At 41.3% G+C, this 26,824-nt stretch overlaps 1 protein-coding gene across 1 annotated transcript in view; it reads right to left on the reverse strand.

Moving 5' to 3' along the window:
• Window positions 1–301: 301 nt before the first annotated feature.
• Window positions 302–26,824, reverse strand: part of LOC150090081 (uncharacterized) — a 113,745-nt gene continuing 87,222 nt past the window's right edge. Inside the window, exon 2 of the mRNA XM_090389754.1 lies at window positions 302–6,731. Coding sequence (XP_090245880.1) covers window positions 2,071–6,273 — 4,203 coding nt within the window. The 5' untranslated portion in view covers window positions 6,274–6,731 and the 3' untranslated portion in view covers window positions 302–2,070. The remainder of the gene's footprint in view (window positions 6,732–26,824) is intronic.

A 26,824-nucleotide genomic window follows, 5' to 3' on the forward strand; every position in this document is an offset into this window, starting at 1 on the left:
CCCCAGTCCAGATTGACTCAATCCCGTGATTTTTTGAATTTGGTTCATTACAGTCCAAGGTCAAGGCAGCAGCGAATGTGATAATCTAACATTAAACCATTTATAATTGAGATGCATGATCTAAATGGACTCTTTAGCCGAATCTGGTTAAAGAGTCCATAGACTCTTTAACCAGATTTGGTTAAAGAGTCCATAGACTCTTTAACCAAATCTGGTTAAAGAGTCTATGGACTAACCAAATCTGGAACAGTGAAAATTACTAATAAAAGTTAAATTTTTAGAAGTATATATTTTGCAACACTACTTATTTATCGGATATTCTGACTGTTCTCCTATGTTTATAGTTTGATAAGTTTGTTGATTTAGTAGGGATGTTTGAATTAAAGTTGTCCATATTCGTCAGTAAGTTAACAGCAAACTTTGAATTCTCTCTCTCTCTTTCTCTCTAACTATCTGAAGCGCTCTCTTTACTAACTTTCTAATAATCTCCTTACTACTGAGGCAAATTCCCAAGTTTACTTTGATCTAAAAAACTTACATCTAAACTTTCTTAAATGTTTATCGCATTACACTAATAGAACCACAAATCTGTAAATTTCAAAAATATTTTTAAGTTTCATAAATCACTTAAGAAATATCTTTTATACATATAAAATTCTTTCGATCTATTAGGATCCAGTATTCCGAAAGCTGCATTTGGAAACAAAAAAAAAAAATAAAGAAACAAAACAGCTATCTCAGAGTGGTGGTTAAGTAACTGGAGATAACAAAAGTAATCACAAACTTCACTGATACCATTTAGGATAGAAGACCGCAAGAAACATCTGAATGAGTTCTTGGTAAAACAACCAAATTTCCTTCAAAAAAATGAAAATCTAAATGAGTTACAACTTCATCTTAGGAAATCTAAGTGTTTTTGTGTAGATAAAATTGCATTGGGTGACTCCAAACAGGGATTTTTTGCCGGTTGTCCAAATCATGAAAATTCCGCAATGAGATACAAAAAGAATATCTTTATCTTATAAATAATAAAAATTTCCTTTTGCTATTTCAAGATTTCTCTTTCATCAGTAATGTTGCATAGACCCCTTAGAGATTTCACGATTCTTAGAGCCTCCTTTAATTGGTGTCATTCACTCCACTTTTGATGTAGAAATGAATCTTTCAGATGCTGATTGTGGTATAACAACAAAAGCAGAACGAAATTAGACTTAGATGTGCTCTGGGTTGGAACATTCTGTAATATGGCACAACTGTCGAAGTTTCTATCTCATCTGGGAGCCTGGAAGGGTTACAGATATATGGAGTCTACAGATGAGGATAGGGAGTCAATGGACCGGGATGAATCGTAAAAAAAATGATGGTTAATACAGATTAATGGAACGATATCTTTTGGAAAATGCAGTGGTACATTTTCAGGGAAAACTATTTGATACTTTTTATTATAAATAACTCTTCCTAGAGATAAATACAGTTGAAGTGGATACAGTATGTTGATCTATTGAGGTCTTCTTTATGGCACAAAGATACACGAGACAGCAAAGAGTGCCTGTTGTTCTTATAAGAAGGAAAATAAATAATCGACTCCCTCAAATATAGAAATTCCTTTGGAAGAAAAAATGGATGTTCTCTTTTGGTGCAAGAGAAACTCCACTGAACTGTGATTTGGTATAATAATCGTTTGCAGTTTTTAAACGACAATTAGAAACTAAAACTGACCTTTCTCCATCTTATTTATCGAGGACATACCCTCCGATGTATAAATAAGTCTTCAACACACCGTGTAAGTTCACCCCCATACTCACCTTTGTTGTTCCTTGCTGTAATTCGGATGAGCTGCAACTGTTACAAAATTAGAGCTACCAATCTAACATTTAAAAAGAAAAGTTAGAACTATTTTTTTTTTATTAATTTCCCTCTTTCGTGCTTAAACACAAAAGGGGTTCTTTATATAAGAAAAATGCCTTAAGTTTAATGGAGACAGTAATCTTTTCAAGTGGCGGGTCCACCATTAATATGTACACAGAACATGGCTAGCTGCGCTGTACATTCGGATCGCATCCCCCTAAGCTAAAAGTCTTCCTGCAGTTTGATTAATCCGGAGTTCTCCGAAGTGTTTCGTCCTAGCCTGAAGACGTCACTGCACGCGGCCGTAATGATTCCAATGTGAATTTCCGGTGGATCAGTCTGCGATGCTTCGTCCACGTGCACCACGCACTCTTGGCAGTCGCGTAGAAGTCCGCTGTCTCCATGAATCAGATGACCCAGGTTAGAGTAAGTACCCGGTACGTCACTGGGAGACACTAACAAACACGGATCTCTTCCCGGTCTTCTGTCGCTCGAGGCTCGACGCAGTCTTTTCCTCGTTTCGTCACGGCAACACTCCACGCCGTGCTCTTCCGACTCTAAGGGTTCGTAGCCGTTGATCGCAGCGTTCAGAGAGAAAGTCGAGCCCCGAAGTTTGGTGAGTAAGCTCCTTGAGGGTTTCCTGGACTTCGACGAGATCACGTAAGAACTAGTTCTCAAGTCACCCATCGACTGGCTTGTGGAAGACGGCTTGTAATAGATGGGCACACGTGTCGCCATCTGGTGACAAGTGTCGTGATCACATAAAGGGGTAGGCGGGTAGGACAGAGGGGGTGGTAGAGGAGGCGGAAGAGGGGGAGGAAAAGGCTCCGAACTATTGTCTTTCGTCAGCTGAAGATCCAGGTACACTGCGGAATCGGGGGTGATGTCTTCGGTTCCGCACGCTGCATTGACCCTTCCCACCTGAGTGTCCGCTTCACTGTGAAGGTTCAGATTCAGCGGCAGTTCATGAACCCTGCGTGCCGTTTGCGTGAGGATCGGCGACACGCTGCGCAACATCACCTCGTGTCCTTCGACGCTGGAGTTCTTGTCGTCTTCGGTTTCGCTCCTGTACGAAGGGTGCTGCACCATCCCTCCGCCGTTCAGGAAGAACGTCACGTCGAAACTGTTGGCGGCGCTCTCAGAGCTGCACGTGCTGCCGTATTTTCGCAGGTTGAAGTCCAGCGCACTGTTCGACAGACCGTTTCGGAAGGTCACGTTGCTCAGTTGCTCGGACGAGAGGTCGAAGCTGTTGTCGGTGGTCTCGATACTTACCCGACTCATTCTCCGGAACCTGCGGTGGTAAGCATTCTGGAAGAAGGGCGACAGAGAACTCTGCACGATGTCGTCGTCGAGCAGCGAGTGGAAACTGGATCCGGCATTGGCCTTCGTAGAGTCGCATTCGTCGTCATTCGCCTCCTCGTGTCTCGTGTCGTCTTCGTCGCTGAAGTCCATCGGCTGTTCCGGGTCTTCGTCGGTGCGGAAGCGGATGAACCCTTTGTCTTTGTACAGCATGGACGCAGGTCGAGTGACGCTCGATCTGCTCTCGGACACTGCCGACAAGGCCATCTGGTTGCCGAAGGTTCGTTCGAGGTCATCGAGGCCGTCGTTGGTGGAAAGACTGAGGTTCCTCTTGGATCTGTAGTAAGACAGGAGCGACAACGCGCTCGGGTGGTTCGTATTTCTTCCTCTTCCGCTGTAGGGGAAGTTGCGCATCGGCAAGGTGTTTTCGATATCCGTAGACGGAGTGCGAAACGTTGGCAACGAGTTAGTTTGACCCCATCGCCTGTTATTGGCTGAGAATGCGCAGTTCCTGAAACCTTGAAGGTTGGCGTAATAATCGGAATGCGTTTCGAAGTCGAAGACTTCGCTCTTGTTTTGACGGCATTTGGTGTCACAGGTGAACCACGTGAGTACGTTGCAACACTTTTTATTTTCAGTCTCGAACTGCCTCAGAGGTTGCGTTACGACGAAGGAGATTATACCCGCTATTGAGAGCTCCACCAGACGACTGGCAGTTTGGTAACTCCACCATCCCCAGGGTTCGGGATTTGCACGAACGAACAGCCCGTAGATACAGAGAAGGCCGTAGACTTTCAACACCACTTCCAACAGTCCTGTTATGGCACACGCCAGCATGGTTCTAACAGCGAGAGTGAGGGTGGGCCTCGGTAGTTTCTTGGGCAGTTGGGCGCCATCGATGTGGAGCTTGGTGAACGTGACCCGGATCATCTCCCCTTGCTTTTTCAACGCAGCCAGATGGATTCGTTTGAACATGATGACGTACGTGATGAAGATGGTCAAAGTCCACAACAGAAAAATCCCCTGAAATGAATAGTAGACCACGGGGGCATTGACGTACGTACCAATAATTGCGTCCGTGGTTACGGAGAGGGACAAATGGAACGCTGCGATACACCCGAAGACGATTGGCCGCTGGATTCTGGAAGGAAGGATCTCCGTTTTGGTCGATTCCAGCAAAGCCAAGAAAAGAATGGTGAATGCCGAAACAAAACAGGGATGGGCGAAGCTGAAGGTGAGGCGAGCAACAACTGGAGGAAGAGAGCCCGAAGCGTTGTAGGGATCAAAGAGTAAATTTACGGCTCTGGTTGTAACCGCGACAAACATAAGAAAGTTCACCGTTAAGAAGTAGCCAAGACTGAACAACCTTACGTAACTACGTAGCCTGAAGATGCTGATGAGGCAGTAGATGGAAAGAATGGCAAAAAAACATCCGGCGGTGTATATGTGAGCTTCCCAGGCGGCACCCCATTGTTGCTTTGCCGATTTCCACTCGGGGTGATCGTTTGAGGCCACTCCGGGTGATTTCACCACGGGATCTTCGTTTTCTTTCATTTTTTTAGGAATCAGTTTCTTCTTGAGTAAAGGCTCGTGTTCAGAGAACACGCTCGGTCCCCGATTCCAAGGGGGATCGTTCATGTGACTGTCCAAAGTGGTAGAAGACACCGGTTTGTCTGTGGACAATAACTCTTTGGATTTCCTTTCGTGAAAATATTTGTCTTCTTTGTTTGTGCGTCCATCATCTGCCAATGGTTTATAATCTGAATGCGGTACAGCGCTGCCATCTGTTGGAGAAATGTTGAAATCACTACTGTTGCTCTTTTGTTTAACTGTTGGTATATATTTTATGATGCCCTTTCTCTTAGATCCTGGAGCGGTTCCGTATGAAGAGTTTCTGGGTGTTTTAGTGGGAATTAAGGGCACCGATTTCACTACGCCCTCGTCCCCCTTTGTCAACGTACTGTTAGTTCTCGTTAAATGCGATTCTCCCTTATTTTTACCGTAAGTTCTAACGTTATCTTTTTTATCCGGCCCTGAACGACTTGACGAGCCATCAGATGGCGCTGCCTTCTCTATTTTTGGAAGTGAATCTTTCGAATTTAAGGTGAAATAGGGCGAGTCATTAGAGACATCGGATGTATCGTTATCGCGATGGAAAATAGTGGGATAACTGGCTTCCGATAGATGACGATCGCCATTATTGACCCATCTTCCGACATAATGGGTCTCTTCGCCGCTCCGGCCCGCTTGTGCATTTCTATCTACGTCCACGCCGTCTACTGATACTGCCGACGCTGCTACAGCACGTGTAAGCACGTCAGCGGGCGCAGTCATCTTCCAGTCATTACCCGAAAAGGGAGAGACATCGCTAGCGTATCCGTGAGGCGCGTGCACGGACGCATCGGTGGGAATATTCTCCAAAGTGCTCTCATATTGCCGGCTGATATCTTCTCGCTTTCCTGTCCGAACCAAATCACCACCTCCTTGAACGACTGGGAGGCGCGAAGACGTAGATGGCGCTGAAGTCCCGCGGAACACGACATCGGTGCTTGTTTCGCCCGTCGGAAAAAATTGCGACGAGTTGGATGACTCCGACTGTCCCAGTGGGTGTTTAACACTAAGAAGAGTATCCAAATAAGACGGATTAGCAAGCCGATGGTCGCTTGTCGCATTTTCTATGGTGTCTGGAGTAGGCGAAGAACTTGCTGTAACTGCTAATAAAAGATTTAGTAGTTTACCATTCTTGGCCGTTCTGTTGGATGTCTGGAACTCTTTGGCCTTACCATTAATACCATTTCTGCTGTCATTCGTTATGGGCAAATCTACAACTTGACTGAGAAGAGTTGAAGGTACAATGAGTGGGATTGAGGTATGGTTTTGGATGCGTACGCCATCTTGAGAGTGGATTCTTTTCGTAGTGAGAGAAGGAGTGATAAGTTGGGCTATTTCCGAAAGAAGGGGTGAGGTGGTTGTGGTGAAACTCCTTTGCAATGATTCCGTAGAAATAAAAGGCTTCAGTAAGGTCTCGTTGGAGGTCGCTTTATACAGAACATGAGCACTTGCCGACATTCCTGCTGCTGCCACCAATATCCCGATAACGAAAGTGGTCACGGGAGGGCCTTTCATGATGCTACGTACACACACACACACGCCCACTCACACACCGCACTCACACCACAGGCGCATGGATTTTGCTCGCTGATCACATCTCTTCAGGATGGCAAGGACATCTCTGTAATAATTAAAGTAACTCGGAATACACTCTGACGTCAAAGTTCACGTGGCGTGTTCCATCTCTTTTATTTATTTATTTGTTTATTGTTTCTCTTTCTGTCGCTTCGCAGTCTAATCACGATCTCTCACGGACGTTTCCAATTTTCTTTCTCACCGGATCCTAATCGCTCTTGACCAGATCATTACAATTCAATGAACCAGAACTCCCTGAGGATCTTGCCTAACAGACGGAAATAGAAATCCCCACGTGGGAAAATCTGAAGTCTGTTTTGAATAACTCAGAGTCATTTTGGCAATTTTGGTAACTCTTTGCGTGAAGTTGCTAGAGTTTCTTTTGTTTTTCAGGTACCCTGAAAAATAAAGGAACAATTTTTAGTATAGAAGAAACAAATAAGATCTAAAAGAAAGTTAATGAAAAATACAATTATGTTTATATAAAATAAAGTCAAAAATCGGTATCCATAAGAACTATCAACAAACCTGACAAGTTAACATGTGGTGAACGTCAGAATGACCGCAGTATCTACCAGAAACTGGATGAAAGTCCTAACATCAGAAGGAAGATCTTCAGTTTACACTAAAGACTGACGAAATTATACTAAAGAAATAAAGTCAAGGTTAGACTGAAAAGAAGAGTACTCCCAGAAAATAATGGTATTTTTTTCGATCTATGATTAAGTGTGGACAATGCCATCGCGGCCAGCACAGTGGATATAATTACCGTCTCCCCACACCAGATGGAAAAGAGGTAGTTCGAATTTTTCTGTGCCTTTTTTCACATCGTGCCTAAGTTAGTTGGTCTCAGGAGAAGGGAGCTTGTTTTTTTTTCTCCCGGAAACTCGGATTTTTCATCCATCAAACTCGGCCATAGAACATGCATATAACAGACATAATATATACGGCACTGATGCGCCTACAACCCTGTAATAACAAGTGTACAATAGACTTTAGCCAGGGGCTCAAAATTTTTATCTGTATCTTCTTAGTTCAGTCTAACTCTGTCTGATTCCGGGAAACCTCGGTTCATGTTGTCAGACAACAATGGAATTCATCTAGGGCGCAAAAAATCTGGTTTTGTGTTGTCAGACAACAATAAAATTCATCTACGTGGAAAATCATCGCTTCATGTTGTCAGACAACAATAGAATCCATCTAGATGTAGGAATCCGAAAGTTTTCTGTTGTCAAACAACAATAGAATCATTTTGGTGTAGAAATTTGAAAGCTTCATGTTGTCAGACAATAATGAAATTCATCTGGGTGTAGAAATTTGTGTTCCTATCATTCGTTATACGATCCTGATCATGAATTTTCTGATTTTCACTTGCTTGGGTGAAAATAAATTTAAATAAACTTAATTCACATAAAAGAATAACTTTTGTAGAAAAGTTTCGCGGATAATGCAAAAGTTCAAAATGCACTCCATAAATTCCCCTATTTACCAAAGAGCTCCATTAAATGGAATCAGGAAAGTTGGTTCCATTTTCCAATAACTGTAAAATAATCAACATATTTCTGGAACAAACTGATTTTACGCTACATTTAAATTCAACTGGTTTATTCACTCACTCTCGAATTTCAACTTTAATAATCGAAGTATAAAAAAAAAAAGCATGAAGAATAATTCTCCAAAATGTATTCCATTCCTTCTTTTTTTGCGAAAAGTATTAGAGAAACAGATCAAGTAGGCTTACTCATGCTAACTGAATACTTAAGTCTAAATGACGCGACTGAGATTTATTCCGCTGCTATACGGGAACATTTACGATTTGTGCCTATCGCTCGCGTTCTTTCGTTTTTCCTTCTAAGAGAAATCCAGTGAAGAATCACACAGATTTCTAAGAAACATTTATTTCTCATTAGGTTAACAATATTTGAAGAACGGAAGCGATTTTGAAATGAGATTTAAAAAGAAATAAAGTTTTAATGACCTTTAAATGGACTAAAATAAGATTTGATCACTATTAACTTCGTTTTCAGTAAGGATTTTGATCATTGAAATGGTACATCACATCCAGGGCGCCACTGTCTGAGTGGTCTACTCAAGTTTTCTAATTGCTATCACTTGGTTCTTCTCCGCTTATTATAGACGAGTCGAAAGCGAAATCACAGGAGCTAAACTGGAATTCAGGCAATAATGTACTTATTTTTGATCATAATGACGTAAATCATGACTTTTAATATATTTTTCTTTTCTATTGCCAGAATTACAGTGGAAAATAGCCATTATTACACGAAATTAGAGTCGTTTAGAGATGTCCAACTAATGTCCTAAGCACATCTCATTATATCTTAAATAAAGCATTTTAAAGATTATATTTCACCTGTGTGCTTAAATTTCATCGCTAATAAAGAAAAGAGCATGTTGTTTCTTGAAGATGGATACGTAGATATTTTAAGGGATTGAAGTCAAATATTTTGGGGTAATTGCGCGCCTTATTATTGGAATCTTTTTTTATGATCGCATTATGGCCAAGTTAACCGGTCTCGAGCTTGTATTTGACTTTTTTTCAGAATAGTTTTTTCTTGAAAATACATAAAACGACTATTGAATATATGAATTTCACAATCAAGTTACGATGACACCTCAAAGCCTTAGCTACCCCGACATTATCAGAAAATAAGCAACAAACAGAACAAACAAATACAAAAATTCAAATTCCGTCTACAGGAACATAAAATGATCCACACTCACTGGCCAAAAAAACACTTTTATTCAATATCTAGTAGGCCACCTTTTTCCCGAATTACACTGGCACATCGTAAATTCCTCTAGGTACTGAAAGAGTTCAGTTTCACTTCTCACCATTCCTACATCCGGATATTTTTCAGTTGCTGTAGAGAACGGTAAAAAAACTGCCCTTTCCAACATAACCCAGACATTCTCAATCGGATTCAAACTTGGAGAATTAGGTAGCCAGGATAGATGTTGGAAATCTGAGTGAAGTTCTTCGAATTATTCACACACAACTTCTACAGGGTGGATTGTTGCCTTGTCGTCCAGAAAGAATCCATCACAATCCGTGTGAAAATGAAGTATTGCAGGGTGAATCTGAGCTGATATATACGACAGAAAGAAAGATATTCATTGAGGTAACAACCTTTTAACTGTATGAACGAATCCAGTCTGTCCTACAAAACAGAACACACCGTGTACCACGATATCACTCCAGCCGTTTGAAGGGTGGACACAAAGAGAGAGTCTGGATGCATGACTTCACGAAGCTCACGCCATACTTTCACCCTATCGTTTGTGCAAAAAAAAGGTAAGTCGAGACTCGTCAGGCCACGTTATCTTTTTACACTGTTCCCCATACCAGTCTTGGCGTGCTCCAACCTTCTTTGGTAGAAGTGTGCCTATACCAAAGAAGTGTCTTTGGCATAGGCACTAGTATTTCCTCTGTCTTCTCAATGGTCTCCTGCTCGGATGGTAGGAGTAGGTTTTTCACTGTGCGGTCGCATGTTTTTTAGGCTCCTGTTCAATGAATAGTTTAAAGGACTATGCTTAACATCTTGTCGAGTTTCTGATATCCAGCGAATCAGTTTTTGGTGTGCTTTTTCCTGAGGCAAGTTGTACCCACTAAATGATCAGGTAAACAACTTTATTCTCAATTTAAAAACTTGAATACATATCTTATTTTGTTCAGCCAAGCATTATAGCCAGCGGAATGCTTTCCACCACGTTGACCAGCATTTTACAGATCGCCTAAATTAGGTCAACCGGCAGGTGGTCTGTATACTTTGTCTCACTGCAGCGGACATCGGCTACCCTCTGGGGCACGTAAAAAGGGAAAGTCGTGTTAACGCTAAATATAACTGAACACAAACACTCCTCACATAGTAGGAAGTGCTTTTATTGCCTAGCAGTTGAACTCTTTAAAAATAAGGAACTTGAGAAACTAAATAGAATTTGCAGTAATATTTCTAATAAATAAAAAAAAAAAAATAATAATAAAAATTGCAGAAGCCTTCTGCCCCAACTGTAGTGCTACTCTAAATATTTGTTCTTTGCCAATTTTCCCTCCTTTTAATAATCATTATGCCTGGTCGCGCAAGCCAACAAACTTGTGATTGCTGCGGAAAAAATATTAAAGTCTTTTTGATCTGTAATGGCCCCTGCAAAAGAAGACTGGGGGAGTGCTGTTCTGGAAGATCTACGATTCCAAAGATAAGTTCCACGGCTCGATCTAGATACTACTGCAGCCAATGCAAAAGCAGTATTTCAAGTGCTGGAAAAAACAACGCAGAGAGAGACAGCACAACAACTGACCAAATCTCTCCCACTCCTGCGGACTTATCTGTCGAGGAGCTACAATTAGGCGAAATCTACTGCCTAGAAAAGGGAAAGAGAAGCAGTTGTGAACCCAAGGATTCACAACAATTGTCTCGCCCGCATCCGGACGTGACTGAAGAGACCAGCAAAGAGGTAAACAAAGATGCACATAAAGAAACAAACGAAGTGCCAGAACCAGATGCAAACCCGAACCCCACTCTACCCCCTCTAATTGGAACCCCAGTTGACCAAATTATGGCTATCAGAGGGACGCTTGAGGAGTATGTGGGGAAATCATCGAAAATTACTGCTGCTATCCGCACTGACCTCATTAACATATTCAGCAAGATGGAGACGGTGATTTTTAAACCTCTACGTCGAATACGAAAAACTGCAAGCGAAATGGGAGGTTCGCCCTCAGAAAGGGGGAAAACAAATGCAACACCGCCCCCCTACCTTTTCGGAGGCGTTGCGAAATGGCGCTAAAGTAGCATCCCATAAACCAGATGGACCCCAAACCAAAACACTAACAAGAAAGACAGAATCACATATAATCCTGATTAAGCCAACAGAAGACGCGCAGTTTGACACAAGTGATGCTGTAAAGGAAACCTTAACCAAAAATCTAAAAGACCAAATGAAGACAATCCAGATCAAAAGTATGCGGAAGACTAGACACCCAGGTGTGGTAATTGAAACCAACTCCAGAGAAGAGGCACAAACAATTTTAAGTAATGATAATATGATTAAGTACGGTTTAAAGGCAGAGGCTCCCAAGAAAAAAGGACCCTCAATTGTCTTATTTGACATACAGCAAGGTGTAACCCCAGAAGAACTCAAAGAGGAAATTTACCACAAAAATCTAAGTCTGCACCTACCTGAGGACACTGTGGAAGAAGACGTTAGCCCAAAATACAGTACTAAATCTAAAACACATTCAAATGTCAATTGGGTAATCCAGCTCTCCACGCGAGCATGGCAAATCTTAGAAACACAGAGTCGCATTTTCATAGGCTGGGGAAGCCATAGGTTTAAGGAGCATATTTCAGTTACGAAATGTTACAAGTGCCTTCGCTTTGGCCACACATCACACACATGCAACCAGCGTGATTCAACATGTGGCCACTGTGCCCAGAAAGGGCACAAGTACAGTGACTGCCCAGCAAAAGACCAGCTCCCAGTCTGTGCAAACTGCAAAGCAGTGAAAGCTCCTCATCAACACTCAATCAGGGATGGGAACTGTATGGTATACCTGAAAGCCAAAAGCCAATACCAAATGAGAATCCACTATGGATAGAGGCCCCTCTATAAACTGCCACCATGAAATAAAAATAGTTCAACTGAACGCACAAAGAGCGAGGCTGGTAGCTGACCAACTAAAAGTGAAAATAGAAGAAAACCAAATTGATGTGGCCTTATTACAGGAACCATATGTTCGCTCAGGTGTGGTCACAGGTTACCCTGCATCCTATAAAATGGTCTACTGTAAAACCGAAACCCCATGGGCAGCAATAATCATCAGAAACCCAGAAATCAGCACAACAAAGATTACACCACTCTGCACTGCAAACAGTGCCTGTGCACAAATCATAACTCAGTTAGGGTCTTTGTTCCTGTTAACAATATATACTCACCCTGGTGAAGACATCACCCCAGCGATCTCAACCATTCAGACGGCTCTTGAGACTCTCCCGGGAGGACGACTACTAATAGCCATGGATGCAAACTGCAGATCTCTGCTCTGGCACAGTCGCACCCCTGACAGATCTGCACAAAGAAATGGTGCAAAACTAGAAGAATTCTTCCTAGCCACAGGCCTCCAAGTAATAAACCGACCAGATCAACTTCCAACTTACAGCGGCCCCCTTTGGGAGAGCACTATAGATGTTACAGCAGCCACCCCAGACATTGCCAACAAACTAGCCAAATGGACTGTACAAGAAGCCTGGACCACGTCGGACCACAGAGCGATATCATTTTCTCTGGTTCGCTCTGTGGAACGGACCCCTCCGATCCCACGAGATGTGATACGGTACAATTCAAAAAAGGCAGACTGGCAACGTTTTCGGACTGAGCTAACAAGAAGACTCCCTGAAGACACTCCACTCCCTGAAGCACTCCCTTCAGATGATTGTGTACAGATTATTACCACTGCCATAAGATCTGCATGTGATCTCTCCATCCCACGCAGAAGGCCCTACCGATATGCAGTTCCCTGGTGGAATCCCCAACTACAGGATCTCAGAAGAAGAGTCCACCATGCAAGAAAAATGTTCCAGCAGGCTCGATCAAGGCTACCTCCCCATGAGGTAGATGCCGCCAGGGAGGCTTATCGCATTGTCAGAAATGAATACACAAAGCTAATTCGTAAAAGTAAAAAGCAAACGTGGCAAACCCTGGTATCCACTTCTGGGAATAAGGACCCCTGGGGCATAGTTTTCAAGATCGTAACAAACAAGCTGCCGCGAGGAGAGGTACTCGATACGACACTAAAGATGGATGGCTCCTCTACTTACACCTGGAAGGATAGCATTAACAATATTCTAGACACCATTTATCCCATTGAAGCTGCAGCTATGACTCAACAACAACAAGAAATAGTAGATGAAAATCACAACTATCATCCTGCCTCTGTGGAATCCCCCTTCACTAACATTGAGATGGACTTGGCAATAAACAAAATGAAAGTAGGAAAAACACCTGGTGCTGATCTGCTGGAAGTGGATGTGGTTAAAAAATTTGCAGAATGCTATCCTGTTACTCTCCTAAGCCTTCTAAATAGGTGCCTGACAGAAGGCACATTTCCAACATCCTGGAAAACGGCAACCTTGAAATTTATATTGAAAAATCCCGACAAGCCACCACAAATTCCAACCTCCTACCGCCCGATTGCCTTGCTCTCTGTAATGGCCAAGCTACAAGAACGCCTGCTCCTATTTCGCTTAACCGCCAGATATGAAGAACAAAAACTTCCAAGTGACAAGCAATTTGGATTCAAAGCAGGTAGCAGCACAGAAGATGCCATTAACAGTTTAATCACTCAAGCAACTCACACAGCCTTTAAGTACTCCCTTGCAATCATGGTAGACTTCGCTGGGGCCTTTGATCGACTATGGTGGCCCAGTGTTCTTCGGAGGCTTCGGCAATCAAATGTTTCCAACAACCTATACAACAGTTTAAGGTCATATTTAACTGGTAGAAAAGTCCAAGTTACCAACAGATTCCAGACAGTGACTAGGTACATCGATCGAGGCTGTCCGCAGGGCTCTGTGCTTGGCCCTTTCCTCTGGTCTATTGTCCTGGATGAGTTCCTGGGCATGGACCTGGGAGGTGTTGAGCCCTTGGCCTTCGCGGATGATCTTGTCCTTTTGGTATGTGCTAACACCAGGACGAACTTAGAGAAAATGGCAAATGGAGCACTGGTAAAACTTCAGAACTGGGCAGCCCTGCACAACCTTACCATTTCAGGAGAGAAAACAAAGTCCATACTCCTTAAAGGCAGACTACAAATCACAAGACCACCTACAATAAAATTAAACTTTATGCCCATACGGCTGCACGCTGAAGTCAAGCTCCTAGGTATCTTCTTAGACTTGGGGCTTACCTTCCACCACCACCTAAAGTATCTAGCCAACAAAATTCAAAGGTACAGTGCTATGATAAGGCGGGTCAGCAGGGCAGACTGGGGGCTGAAGCACAAAGCTCTTACTCTGATATACCAAGCGGCATACGTGCCAATTGTCTGTTATGGTGCCTCCATCTGGTACCGAAAAGCCATCCTAGCAAGAAATAAACGTAAGCTGGATTCAATCCAGAGGTTCATGCTCCTTTCAATTTGCAGGGCATGCCGCACCGTCAGCACCCCTGCTCTGCAGGTATTAACTGGATGTCAGCCACTATACTTAGAAGTGGTTAAAGAGGGCTTTTTTATCACTTAAGGAAGGGAGTTCCAACCCAACTGCTAAATTTTCAACTTGACACCACAAACGGCACCAGGCAGGAAAGACAACGGATAACCAAACATCTACAAGAGATATGGCAACATGACTGGGACACTACAACAAAAGGGGCCATCACAAAACGATTCCTTCCATCCATAAGTTCAACTCACCCAGAACCTCCACCCTGGTTTTCGCCTGGCCTCCATGTGACCTTTATCATCACCGGCCATGGATCCTTCCAACAAAAACTGACCGCCATGGGAATCGAGAATGACCCACGTTGCCACTGCGGCGAAGAGGAGTCCTGGGGGCACCTCATGTATGAGTGCCCCAGCTACGACAACATTAGGCTTAAATTCCTCACCACAATACAGAGAAACCCTCGCAATCAAGAATTCACTCTGCTACTCGAGGAACATACCTATAAGGCATTAACCACCTATGCGCAAGAAACATTTGCACTTAGGCGAGCTAAGATTGCAGAACTCAGAGCCCAAGAACTAAACCGGGCCGGCGTGGGATAACTCTCCATTCCCCCGGAAAAAACGCAGACATAATTATGCAAACCCTAATAGGGTAGGATCCACTGCAGGCACCATCCAAGGTGCGGGATGCTGGCACTCCTCGGAGTGCGGGATTTAAAAGTCATCGCAAACCCGAAATGGGTAGGATATACTGCTGGCACCGATCTAGGTGCGGGATTGCTGGCACTGACCTCAGTGCGGGATCTACAGGCACTATGCCATTGACAATTACACAGGGGCACCTGTCCCCTGTGACTTTTAAACCCACACTCTTTCCTATACTTCGCCTAAATTAGGGTGGATTTATTCTCCCCTGTCAACCCACCCAAATTCATTCTCCCTCAAATCCTCTCTTTTTCTATGCTCCTCTCTCTCTCTTCCTTTTTTTTTTTTTTTTTTTTTTTTAATCTGTTACTTTATTTTACTTAATTTTTTAAATTAATTTATTTTTTTTTATTTTTATTATTATTTTTTTTTATTTAATTTTTTTATTTTTTTATTTTATTATTATTTTTTTTTTATTTCTTTTTATTTATTTATTTACTTATATTACTTTTTATTTTTATTTATTTTATTTATTTTTTATTTTATTTTTTATTATTATTATTTTTTTTATTTTATTTTTATTTTTATTTTTATTTTTATTTATTTTTTTTTTTTGGCTCCGTCAGGAAGCTCAGGCAACCCTGGCGGAGGCCAGCCAGAGTATAATGGGCAGCCTGGCTCACCTCCCAGTGGTGGTGGCGGGCAACGTGGGGTTCCCTTAGGGGCCTTGCGGCTAAGCAGCCAGAGACAGAACAACAGAACACAGCACAACTCTGTCACAAACCAGACACCACACTTTTTCTGGCTTTTACAGAGATTCTGTAAATTCTTCACAAAGTACCATGGCGCAGATGTGGGAAACCACCGGTGGCGCCTTCCACAAAACACTATGCCACTATGCCACTATGGTCTCCTGCTAAGCGTGCTCCAACGACGGCACCATTTTGAAAATCGGAAAGTCCACCTGTTTGCCCATGACTTGATTGACTAAAAAAGCCCGGGAACGTGCACAGTGTTTATCTGATACCAAGGAACTTATGATTATACCAATACAACTTAGATTACCGTAGAACTATCTGATAATTGTAAACCTAAACTCAGTGATATAAATCAGCAGGAACAATGCTTTCATCTTTAATCCAATCTTATTAAAATATTGATTTTTTTTGTATATATTAAAACAGCAGTCTATTTTATTTGTAGTTGATGTTTTATCGAACATAGTGAACCAACATTTTTGGCTCGGCAAAGATGGTAAGTTCAGTGCAAAACATGCCTCCCGACCATTTATTAACTCAGTCATGCGTTGGTGCCAATGCAGACCAGACCTAAAGGCAGTTTGCCTAAAAAGGGAATGAGGAAATGTATTCAAGGGTGAAGGGAAAGCAATAAGGTTAAATCAACTAATGAAGTCAAATAAATGTATTTATACGATTTAATTTATCTAAATTAGAGTGTGCCTTTAGCTTCATTGCCGAATTATACCGAACTAAAAAGATGTAAAAAACAAGATGAGAAAAATCATAAAATCCGTATTATCGAGATTCGGATAATCGGGATTAAGCTATATATATATATATATATGTATATATCTTAATGTTGAATTTCAAGGCTATTTATACTGCAATGCACTTACTTTCTTCTGTTCTATATAAAGTTTAAAAAACTTTTTTTTACAAGAAATTTAATATTTTGTTTAATTTTTGCCAAAATTTAAAAAAAATACATATATATATATATAAAGAACAGACGGACGGAGACGGACAACTCCGTTATCCGCTCGCAACCCGAATACCAAAAACACAAATTACAAGTCTTCTCCGATCAAAAGATACAACTGCGAACTTTGTTCCAGTCACGAGTTCATCAATTCCTTTTTTTTTTCCAATTTAATGTTTAGAATTCAGAATTGTGGAAGTGGAGGGAACCGTATCAAGTCCAACAAACTACCCAAAGCAGAGTCGTATATTAAGCATATGCAAAAGTCGACAGGGATGGAATGCTAATCAAAGGACGCATCGATCATGCAGATGTCAGTGTTTGCGTCAGTGCCTTATACATGAGATATCCAAGGGTGTGCAAACAGTGGTCGCTTTCATTGCTAGTAACGGACGTCGCCAGAATGCAGAAAAAGTTCAGCGCCTGCTGCACGAACTCGGATGGGGGAGAAATGTACACAAAGTAGATCATTAGTGCAAGTTTTTTTCTTCCCCATATATTAAATCCCCCTTAGTCAGCCGGAATAGGAAGGGCGAAATCTGATGATCAGTGGTGTCTCCAGGATTTTAGTTTCGCAGAGGGATGGGGGTGCATTAAAACGTGATGAAACTTTGGAGACACGGGGGATGATAGCCCGCCATATAACCCCCCATAGTGCACCCCTGCTAGTAATTCAGGGGGCTATATTCACCCGCTGGGAGAAAGAAGTTGATGAGTGTCTTTTTAAGTATTCCTGTACGTGTCTTCCGATTCAACAGCGCAACATTAATCATTCGATGCAGCCAATTAAAACTGCACTAATGATCAATAACTAGGTCAGGTCTTTAAGACGAAATAATCAGTTCAAGGCAAAGGAGAATTTCAGAAACAATTGTTTCATTTCTAATGAGAATCCTATTCATTGACGACCGACCTCCTCCCAGTATGGTAAAAGATGTTTTGTTCTTCACAAAAGACTTATTTTGTAGCCTAAGCTTATTTTCAATGCGCTGTGCCCGAAAGAATGTAAAAAAGAAAGAATGTAATAAATTAATGTAACTTGGCCATATTGATCGGTCGTCTCAAATGCGTGGAGGATGTTCTTTTTCCTCGCTAGATGGCAGCAATATAGGAGAATGTTTCCTTGGATAAATCAAATTTTATAGGAGAAAGGGAATTTCTCTTTCAACTGCTCAAAACCCCCTGAAAGTCGCTGTGTTTTAGAAATTGAGGAGGGTTGAGTTTTTGATACTTTTGAAAATGTAGCAGTTGAAGTGCAACAAAAGCCGCATCTTGACTACTGCATACATGTCTGGAGGCCTCGTTTTAGGAAGGATGTAGAGCTGCTGGAACGTGTGCAGACAAGGTCATCGAGATTCGTGAAGGGAACTAAAGAGTGGTCTTACCAAGAAAGATTTAGTTCTTCAAATTGTAGCGTCTGGAGAGTAAGCAGCTGCGAGATGATCTGATTGAGGTGTTTAAGCCCTAAATGGATTCCGCAAACTCAATGCTGGTGGCATTCTTCCTCTTGTTCAGACGAAGCACATGAAAGGGCATAAATCCAAATTGAGGAAGGATGGTTGTAGGATAGATGTGTGGAGGTTTGCTTCAACCAACAAAGTAGCTGATTGTTGGAACAAACTTCCATTTGTTGTTGAGGAAATGGGTAGTCTGAATATACTGAAGGAAGAACTAGACAAATTATTGTAGGGGATGGGCAGGTGATGTGGATTTCTTTTTGGCTAATACTTTATAAGCTTGCTTTCTTGCATCATTTGCCTCTACTAATACTAGTACTTATCTATCGCCTAATTTGATCGAGTGGTTTTACATCGACAGGGTAGCAAGTGATATCATTTCTACGATTTACTACTTGGTCGATTATGACTGTGAATAGTAGTCCAGATAGCATGCCACCGTCTACAACTCCTACAGTAATCCAAGTCCATAGATCAAGATTAATATTACGCATATACACGTATTATTATTCTAGATCAAGTTATTACACATATTGTTATCGTGGATGAGTTTAAGGTTGTTAGACATTTAGCTTAATTAGATTCTCAACCACTGATAATTACAAAGACAAAATTACATGCTTAAACAGGCACTAATAGAGATATGTGACAATAAATACAAAATTGGCAAATGAATATCAGTTTAAAATCTTATTTAATCCCCTAATTTCACCACCCCTACGGTTACGTTGCCTGTCAGTCCTAAACAAAATCAGGAAACGTCCCTGTTCATCCCGTCACTCTTATCAACCTCCACTGTAACTCAACGCGGCCTTGTAAAGTTTTGATTCACTGTCTACAAGTACCCAAAAGGTTACTAAAGCTTTGACTCATTACATGCGGTTTGCTGAAGAAAGATGTGGTGGTTCACCATTGTCTTTTCCAACACGGTCATTTGTTTTCAATGATGAAACGAACTTGGTACAACTCTCCTCTTCAGGGAGGATTGAGAATGATGAAGAAAAATCTACTTCGTCCCTTGACAGTTCAAAGGAGAACAAAAACGTGATAGGAAGTCAGCGGAGGATTTGTCACTAGACTTCAACTTTGGAGCTCTCTGAATAAGGGCCCTTTCCCCTTATTCAGAGAGCTCCAGTGTTATCTACATTTATTTTGTCATACTATGTAATTACGATAGTAATAATACATTTATTCAAATAATAATTAAAAATAAAAACAAAATACGCTTTGCTACGTCATTGTTTTATACTTCCAGTAGAATCTGAATCCTTGGACACATCCTTCTTTGCCAGGGTTTTCGGGTAGGATTACGCCCGGTTATTGGCCCTTAAGCTTGCTTGCAGACAGTCCCAGTAAGACATCAAACACTACAAGAAATCCCACGCGGCAAAAACAAACAGCAGTCGTTCTTAGAAGAGAAGCGAAATAGGTTCCTTTGATCGAACGACCACCGCGGTGTTGGCGAAGACCCCGAACTTTATTAGTTCTGATCTTGTTCTCCGCATGTCTTGTGTTGAATGCTTATTACTTGTGGCACTGATTAGCCACCCCATTTTAGGTAGTGTGCCAATACGAAAGCACTTTGTGTTACTGCCCGAGGTCTATTTGCCTTTCATCATCTGTTTTCTTTTGTTATTTGCTGTTGGGTTCCGATATTTACTCAGATTGCGTTTTTGTTTCACGCGCAAGTCAAATAACCACTAGAACAAGTTTTCTCTGTCGCTGGAGAAGATAAATTATCTAAGAAATGCCAAGAATTTGGGAAGAAAATCTATTAAAGCACGTTTAAGAACACGCTGATATACTGGTATGTCTCTATTTTCGAATTTCTTTCTCAGCTTGATGTCCCGTGTGTTGTCGTTTAACCTAATTACAGCTTATACGCCAATATATCCCAAGCATTTTCCTTTCGAACTGTACGTAAATAATTTATCTAAACCAAGACGTTAAAATGGAAAAATTTAATTTCATGGAAGTAATGTAACTAAATTTTCAAGAGAGATTGAATTTCGTGCCTTTTGAAGAATTTTAAATGTTGTAGCGACGAAAATTTATAAAGAAACTTTTCTTTCTTTAACCTGTTTCTTTTGTTTTAATTGTTAATTAAAATGTTTTTGTTCTATTCTTAATATAAAATATTATTTTATATTTTATATCAAATAAAATTGAATATTTATCTATGAAATGCATGCTGTGTGTATTGTAAGAAAGTTCTGGACTCTAAAGAGACCATGGCTGTTGACGTTAGAATTATATTTACTCTCTCTGTTGCATTTTTTCTGGATTTTATCCGAAAAAGTGGTCATTAGGACTATATAAAGACTGGAATTTGTCAACTTGTTTAAAATCTCGATAATTAAATGATTTCAATCAAATACCGTATTTACCCGTGTACAGTTGCGCTTTTTCCATGAGAAATCTATGCAGGATATGGGTATTTTGTATTAGTATCATAAAATGCTCCCTAAATTTCTTCAACTTGATAGTCTCTTGTGTAGTACTCTCCAACGTAGCTGTTGTCCTTTGGAAGGTAAGGATGATACTTTTGGAGTGCTGGAAGACTGACAACATGACCTTGTTGGAAAACAATTGCACCGCGGCTATTTGGAAGGGTAGCGAAGATCAATGTTTCCATTTTTTGCTCATCTGCTTTGTTTCTGGGTATTAGCGATGTACGGGACATTCATCCATCGTCACAGTTCGGTCAAAAAATTATCAAAATTCATTCTATAAAGCACTCTAACACTTGTGTGGAACACTATTGTGGAGCTTTTGAGGACGGATTGCCACCTTGGACATCTGCAAACAAACCCAGGGCTAATGTTCACTTCATTTGCAATAAAATTTATCGCTACACGTCTGTCTTCAAGGAGTGGCTGTTTCACTCTAGTCACAGTGGCATGGGTCTTCGTTCTCATGGGTCATCGTGCACAGTGCTTCTGCCACACTTGAACTGCATCTTTCAGTCTCCAGTGGGGCAATCCTCTTCATATACAGCTTTCATCTCCTCATGAATTTGTGCTGCTTTTTTACAAATAAAGAAATTTCATAACGGATCGAACTTCAACCTTCTCCAGCGTATCACCTCTCGCAGTATTCGTGGCTCTAGCTCAGTAACCGATGAATCCAGAAAAACAAATGAATATACATTAACTTTTAAGACAGTAATATATTTATAAATATCATATCCTTAAATCAAAGATTTCTATGTGAGGGCAATTACGTGCTGACCACCCCTTTAAAGTTCAGACACCTTATTATATTGTATAATAACCACTAAATTTCCAGATTTTGATGATCAACTATTCTGCGCTCATGTCAGTTGGTTATTAATAGATGGCAGCCTCATTTGTTAAAGAACCAGACTTTTAGATTCGCTATATGTGTAGAACAATGGCACAATTAGCATCTGTGGACGATCACAGATAGTGAAAGTACATTGGCAAGTTTATTTCTGCTGATGTCCATTGTCCAACAAAGAGTGAAGTGGAAATCAATCGATGTTATATATTTTTCACACGAATGGTTTCCATTACTCCAGTTATCATTAAGTTGCAAACTATCCTGAGATTAAACAGTCCACTTCAACACTCTATTGTTTCTCGTGTTCAAATGACATATCTCAGTTAAGATCACCTGCCACATGCTCTCTCATTGTTTCTACCTCCTTTCTTTCTAAGTATCTCTCTTAGGAAACACACAAAAGACGAAGTCCAACTTCGTGATAGATCATTTTGGTGCCTCTCGCTGGTGGCCACAGAGGCGCCTCCGTAGCCAGGTGGGAAGGAGCAGCAGTGGTAGCACACGCTTCTTGATTGGACCGGGGTTCGGGCCCGTCACCACCAAATACGGAGCATGCGGAAAAGTCAGGGAATGACCACCGCACCGGAGCAATATGGCCTTAGTTGCTAATGCTCCTAAAAACCAAGTAACAACAACAACAACAACTGGTGGCCACATTCTCATTTTCTTGGTTTATGTGCTCTATCAGCGAAGATAATCTCCTGTCATTTAATATGTCTACGCAGCTGAGACAACCTCCGATGGCTGTCACAGACGTTACTCGACACACCCGCATTCGTATTGATTTCGAAAATTACTTATCTTTTTCCTTCTGACATGTGCACAAAATCATTTCAATCCCACGCAGAAGAAGCCTGGAAAAATTCAAAACTTTTGTTAGGTTGCAATTGCCTGTAAAATGGATAATGCGCTACTCGTGTCCTGTATGTCGTAGAAGAATATTACAAACGTTATTTCCCAATTACTCAATGCGTATATTCCATTCGATTTTAAGTCTGAGAACTTGAAATGGTCCCAGAATGGTTCACGAACTGTTGGAACAAGTAGAAATTTCTTCTTCAACGAGAGAATGGATAAATTCGAACCCGCTTCATATACCACAGTTCTTATATTCTGTATATCTTTTAAAGTCCTCTAGTTCAAAAATGGAGTTTCACAGTGAAAGTTTTATTCGTCCTGGTGTATTCTCGTGCATTGTTATTATAGCCCTATCCTGTTTTGCTTGAATAAAAATAAAACCCTCTTGAGTTCGACATTAGTTTATCTCAAGACAGTTCGTCTTCTTTCTTTTTTTAACTTTTTTTAGAAAAAATTCTAGAGAAAAAGATCCTTCAGTGGTCGATGTGATTCTGATCTAGACAGCAAACAAACGTTTAGCGAATAAGTCATGCGGGTCTTCTGATACTTTAAAAACACTCCATATTCATCATCGGAAACTCCTTCTCCACCGGAAGTCCAAGAATCAACTTCTGAGGCGAAGAAGAAATGGCGAACTGCGATTTCTCCCTTCCATCGAATTCGAAAGTGGTTATTTTTATTTCAGTAACTGGTTTTTGTTCCTTCACGTATCATCTTTTAAACCAGATTTTAAAATTTTTTTAGTTTTACAAAATAGAATATGTATGGCATTTTTCCAGACTTCAACAACAAAAATAAGGTGACATTTTTAAAAGCTTTTGCAGCTTTATTCGTCTGTGCGCTCTCAATACTGCTCTTTCTTATAACATCGAATACGTTAGGATGGTTACCTCAAATTTCCTCTGTACAGACATTAGTTTTGTAATTCCCCACTGAGAGAATCCCACACTTTGGGACTTCTACCCACAATTACGAGCCTGTGCTACCTCTTCTATGAGTCCTATGTGTTCCATTTAGAAATATAGCATGGGCATCGATTATTCGAAATCAAAGTTTTACCTGGAAGCAAAATCTACCAATTTTCAGGGAAACAGAATTCCAAACATCAATAAACGCTTCTTCACTGAAACCAAGCCTTAGCTGTCGCATTACGTGTATTTTGTCTGTAAAAACCATGCTACCCTCGTCTGAGATCGACTAACTCAGCCACGTTGTGAAAAAGACCCATAAGTTCCTCACGTCATCGACGGGACTCTAACTCAGGTCTTTTCCACCAGGTGCGGGGGGGCAGCAATCCTACCAACTGAGCTACTCACGAGGGAACTTTATGGACGGTTGACCACGGAATATTAAGATGTCTTAATACACTGTGCGCTGCCACTTTATTAGGTACACCTACCTAGTAGTGTGTTGAGCCTCCTTTAGCCTTCAAAACAGCCTGAATTTGAAGTCATTGTCATGTTCCTGGAACCATTCCATAGTGATTCGAGCTTTGTGCAACGGCGCATTATCCTGCTGGACGTAACCATCTGACTGAGGATAAACTCTCAACATGAACGGATGCACTTGGTCAGCAACGATGTTTAGGTACGAAGTGGCATTCAGACGTGAATCTATGGGTATCAATGGACCCAACGTATGCCAAGAAAACATTCCCCTCACCATAACACTGCCCCCACCACCACCACCTTGCACAGTAGTCGTCAGACATGACGAGTCCATAGATTCATGTTATTTTCGCCACATTCTGAGCATTCCATCAACATGATGCACCAGGAACTTCGGACTCGTCAGACCAAACACTGTTTTCCAATCCTCGATAGTCCAGTGCTGGTATTGCTGTGCCCACAGGAGGCGTGCTCTCTTGTTCTTCATTGATAACAAAGGTACGTGATGTGGCCGTCGGCTGTTGTAGCCCATTCGCGACAAAGTACGACTAGTGGTCCGTTGCGATATTTTTTTCTGCGCACCAAGGTTGTATTCTGACGTGATGTGCGACATTGTGGCCCGTCTGTTTGCTTACACAATCCTAGCCATCCTCCTCTGACCTCTCTCATCAACAAGCGATTTTCTTCCACAGGAGTGCCGTTGAGAAGATGTCTTCTGTTCGTTGCACCATTCTCGATACACCCTTGAAACTGTGGTGCGTGAAAAGTTCAGGAGAACTGCCGTTTCAGAGATGCTTTGTCCAGCACGTCTTGCACCTACTACCATGCCACGTTCGAAGTCCGTTTGATCACTCCTTTTCCCTATTCATGCTACGGTTTGTACGCTTAACTGATACTAGAAAGGTTGTTCTGCTGCATCTGTATCCACAACTGTGGTCATATGACTTGTGGGACAAACCATTTGTGTTCACAGTAGGGTGTACCTAATAAAGTGGCAGCACAGTGTACCTCTCTAGCGTTGAAGGACAACTCACGCGGGTGGAGTTATCTGCCAATTCCTGGACTGTTTCGGAGAATCGAAATAGCGAATTTCAATTATCCGAATGTGGATAATCCAATTTAAAAACCAATGTCTTTAAATATAATTTTTGTATTTACAGAATAATTATTATTTAAAATACCAAGTCATCTACGCCTACAAACAATCTGCAAACAAACTTATTATTGCTGTTCAACTTGGCAATTTATTTTGTATAATCCTGTAAAGTTCTGTCGTTGGACAATGAAGCGTGAATAGTTGGATTTAGTTCAAGCAAATTGCCAACTTGGAATTTCAAAGTCGACTTCATGTCATTAGGAACGTGTGATTTCCACAATAGACTTCAAGTACCTCAAGGTGGGAACTTAACAATTTCCAACAATTATCATTTATGGGAACTGCTAGTGAGACACGAAAATCTGCTTATACCGAGTTCGAACAGCTTCTGCATAAGTGGAAAATTTCGTCGTAGCTTAAAGATATCTTAGGAATGTTCAGTGATTCTGTAAGAGTGGATAATTCTGGCAGCTGGAGGGTTATCGTAAGCAGACCCGTCAGACAACAATGTCGTTAGTCTCACCAGCTCCTAACAGGTCACTCAGATAGACGTAGACAATCTGACAGGTAGCGCTTCCATGAAATAGGATTTCACGCCTCAGTAGCCTGTCGTAATCCGCGGATCAGTGACAACACCAGTCAGGTATTCTTCCAAGTCGATAAGAATGGTGTCAACATTGAATAACAATCTGTGGAATCACTTGTTAATCGTGGAAAAGATTCGTGATAGATTAAAACAGAAATAAACTGACAACATTATAATGAGTGACTACGAATTAAGGGAAGTTAGAGAAATTAGGAAGAAATTTGTGTAATCTACCTTTCACAACCAAATATTATCTCTGAGCCATTGATCCAAAATAAAGACATCATATCAAATTATAGCACCATTTCAGGTGGTATTTATTGGAGAAAATATTTAGATCAACAGCATCATTGTTATTTACTTTTTTTTATGAAAACTCCAAACACGAAAGGTATTAGAATCTATAGAACATAGCAACGTGATTGGGTTGAAGATTCAAAGATGAAAGAGGATACTTGTCGACATTAGACCTCAATTTCTGTAGAATGTGATTTTTCAGGAAATACGTGTGAAGGGAAGTTGTTCCAGAAAGCTGAAATTGAAGGGATAAATCAACCAAGGAGAAAAGTTGGTTCTGTAAGTTCGAAGTTGGGCAGAAAATGGAACACCAAAGATATGCAACGCGTCTATTGTTGTTGTTGTTGGGTCTGTTGTTGTTGTTGTTGGGTTTTAGGCGCATTGGCAACTAAGGCCATGTTGCTGCATGTATACTGTCTGTAAATTGCGTGTGTTCTGAGGTCAATTTTCTGTTGGCTGGACGAAAAACTCGAGTTTCCGGGAGAAAAAAACACGCTACCGTAGTCTGAGACCGACTAAATCAGCCACGTTGTGAAAATGGGCCACAAAAATTCCTCCGGTCATAGATGGGATTTGAACTCAGGTTTTTTTCCACCCGGTGTGGGAAGGACGCGACCTACTAACTATGCTTAGTATCCACGAGGGCTCAACGCGCCTGGTGAGATTGGCAAAAGGGTGTTCGTGTGAAGAAATACTTCAAATATGAGGTCAGCAGAGCTTGGCAACGTTAAGCGAAGTCTGTTTGAGTTCTATGAAGCTCTCAGAGGGGACAGTAGGATTAATGACGGTGAATCTTTCACGATTATAGATCCAGGGTGTCATAACTTTAAATTATGGGAAAAGAGGTTTAGATTGGATTGTAGGAAGGTTTCTTTTAGCCAGAGAGTGTTAATAACTGGATTGAGTTACCTCTGTGGATAGTTGAGGTTGGTAACTTAGGGAAATTCAAACATCTGC

The sequence above is a fragment of the Mastigoproctus giganteus genome, chromosome 2 (assembly GCF_048544385.1).
Source record: "Mastigoproctus giganteus isolate SK-2022 chromosome 2, ASM4854438v1, whole genome shotgun sequence".
Classification (NCBI taxonomy): Eukaryota; Metazoa; Arthropoda; class Arachnida; order Uropygi; family Thelyphonidae; genus Mastigoproctus; species Mastigoproctus giganteus.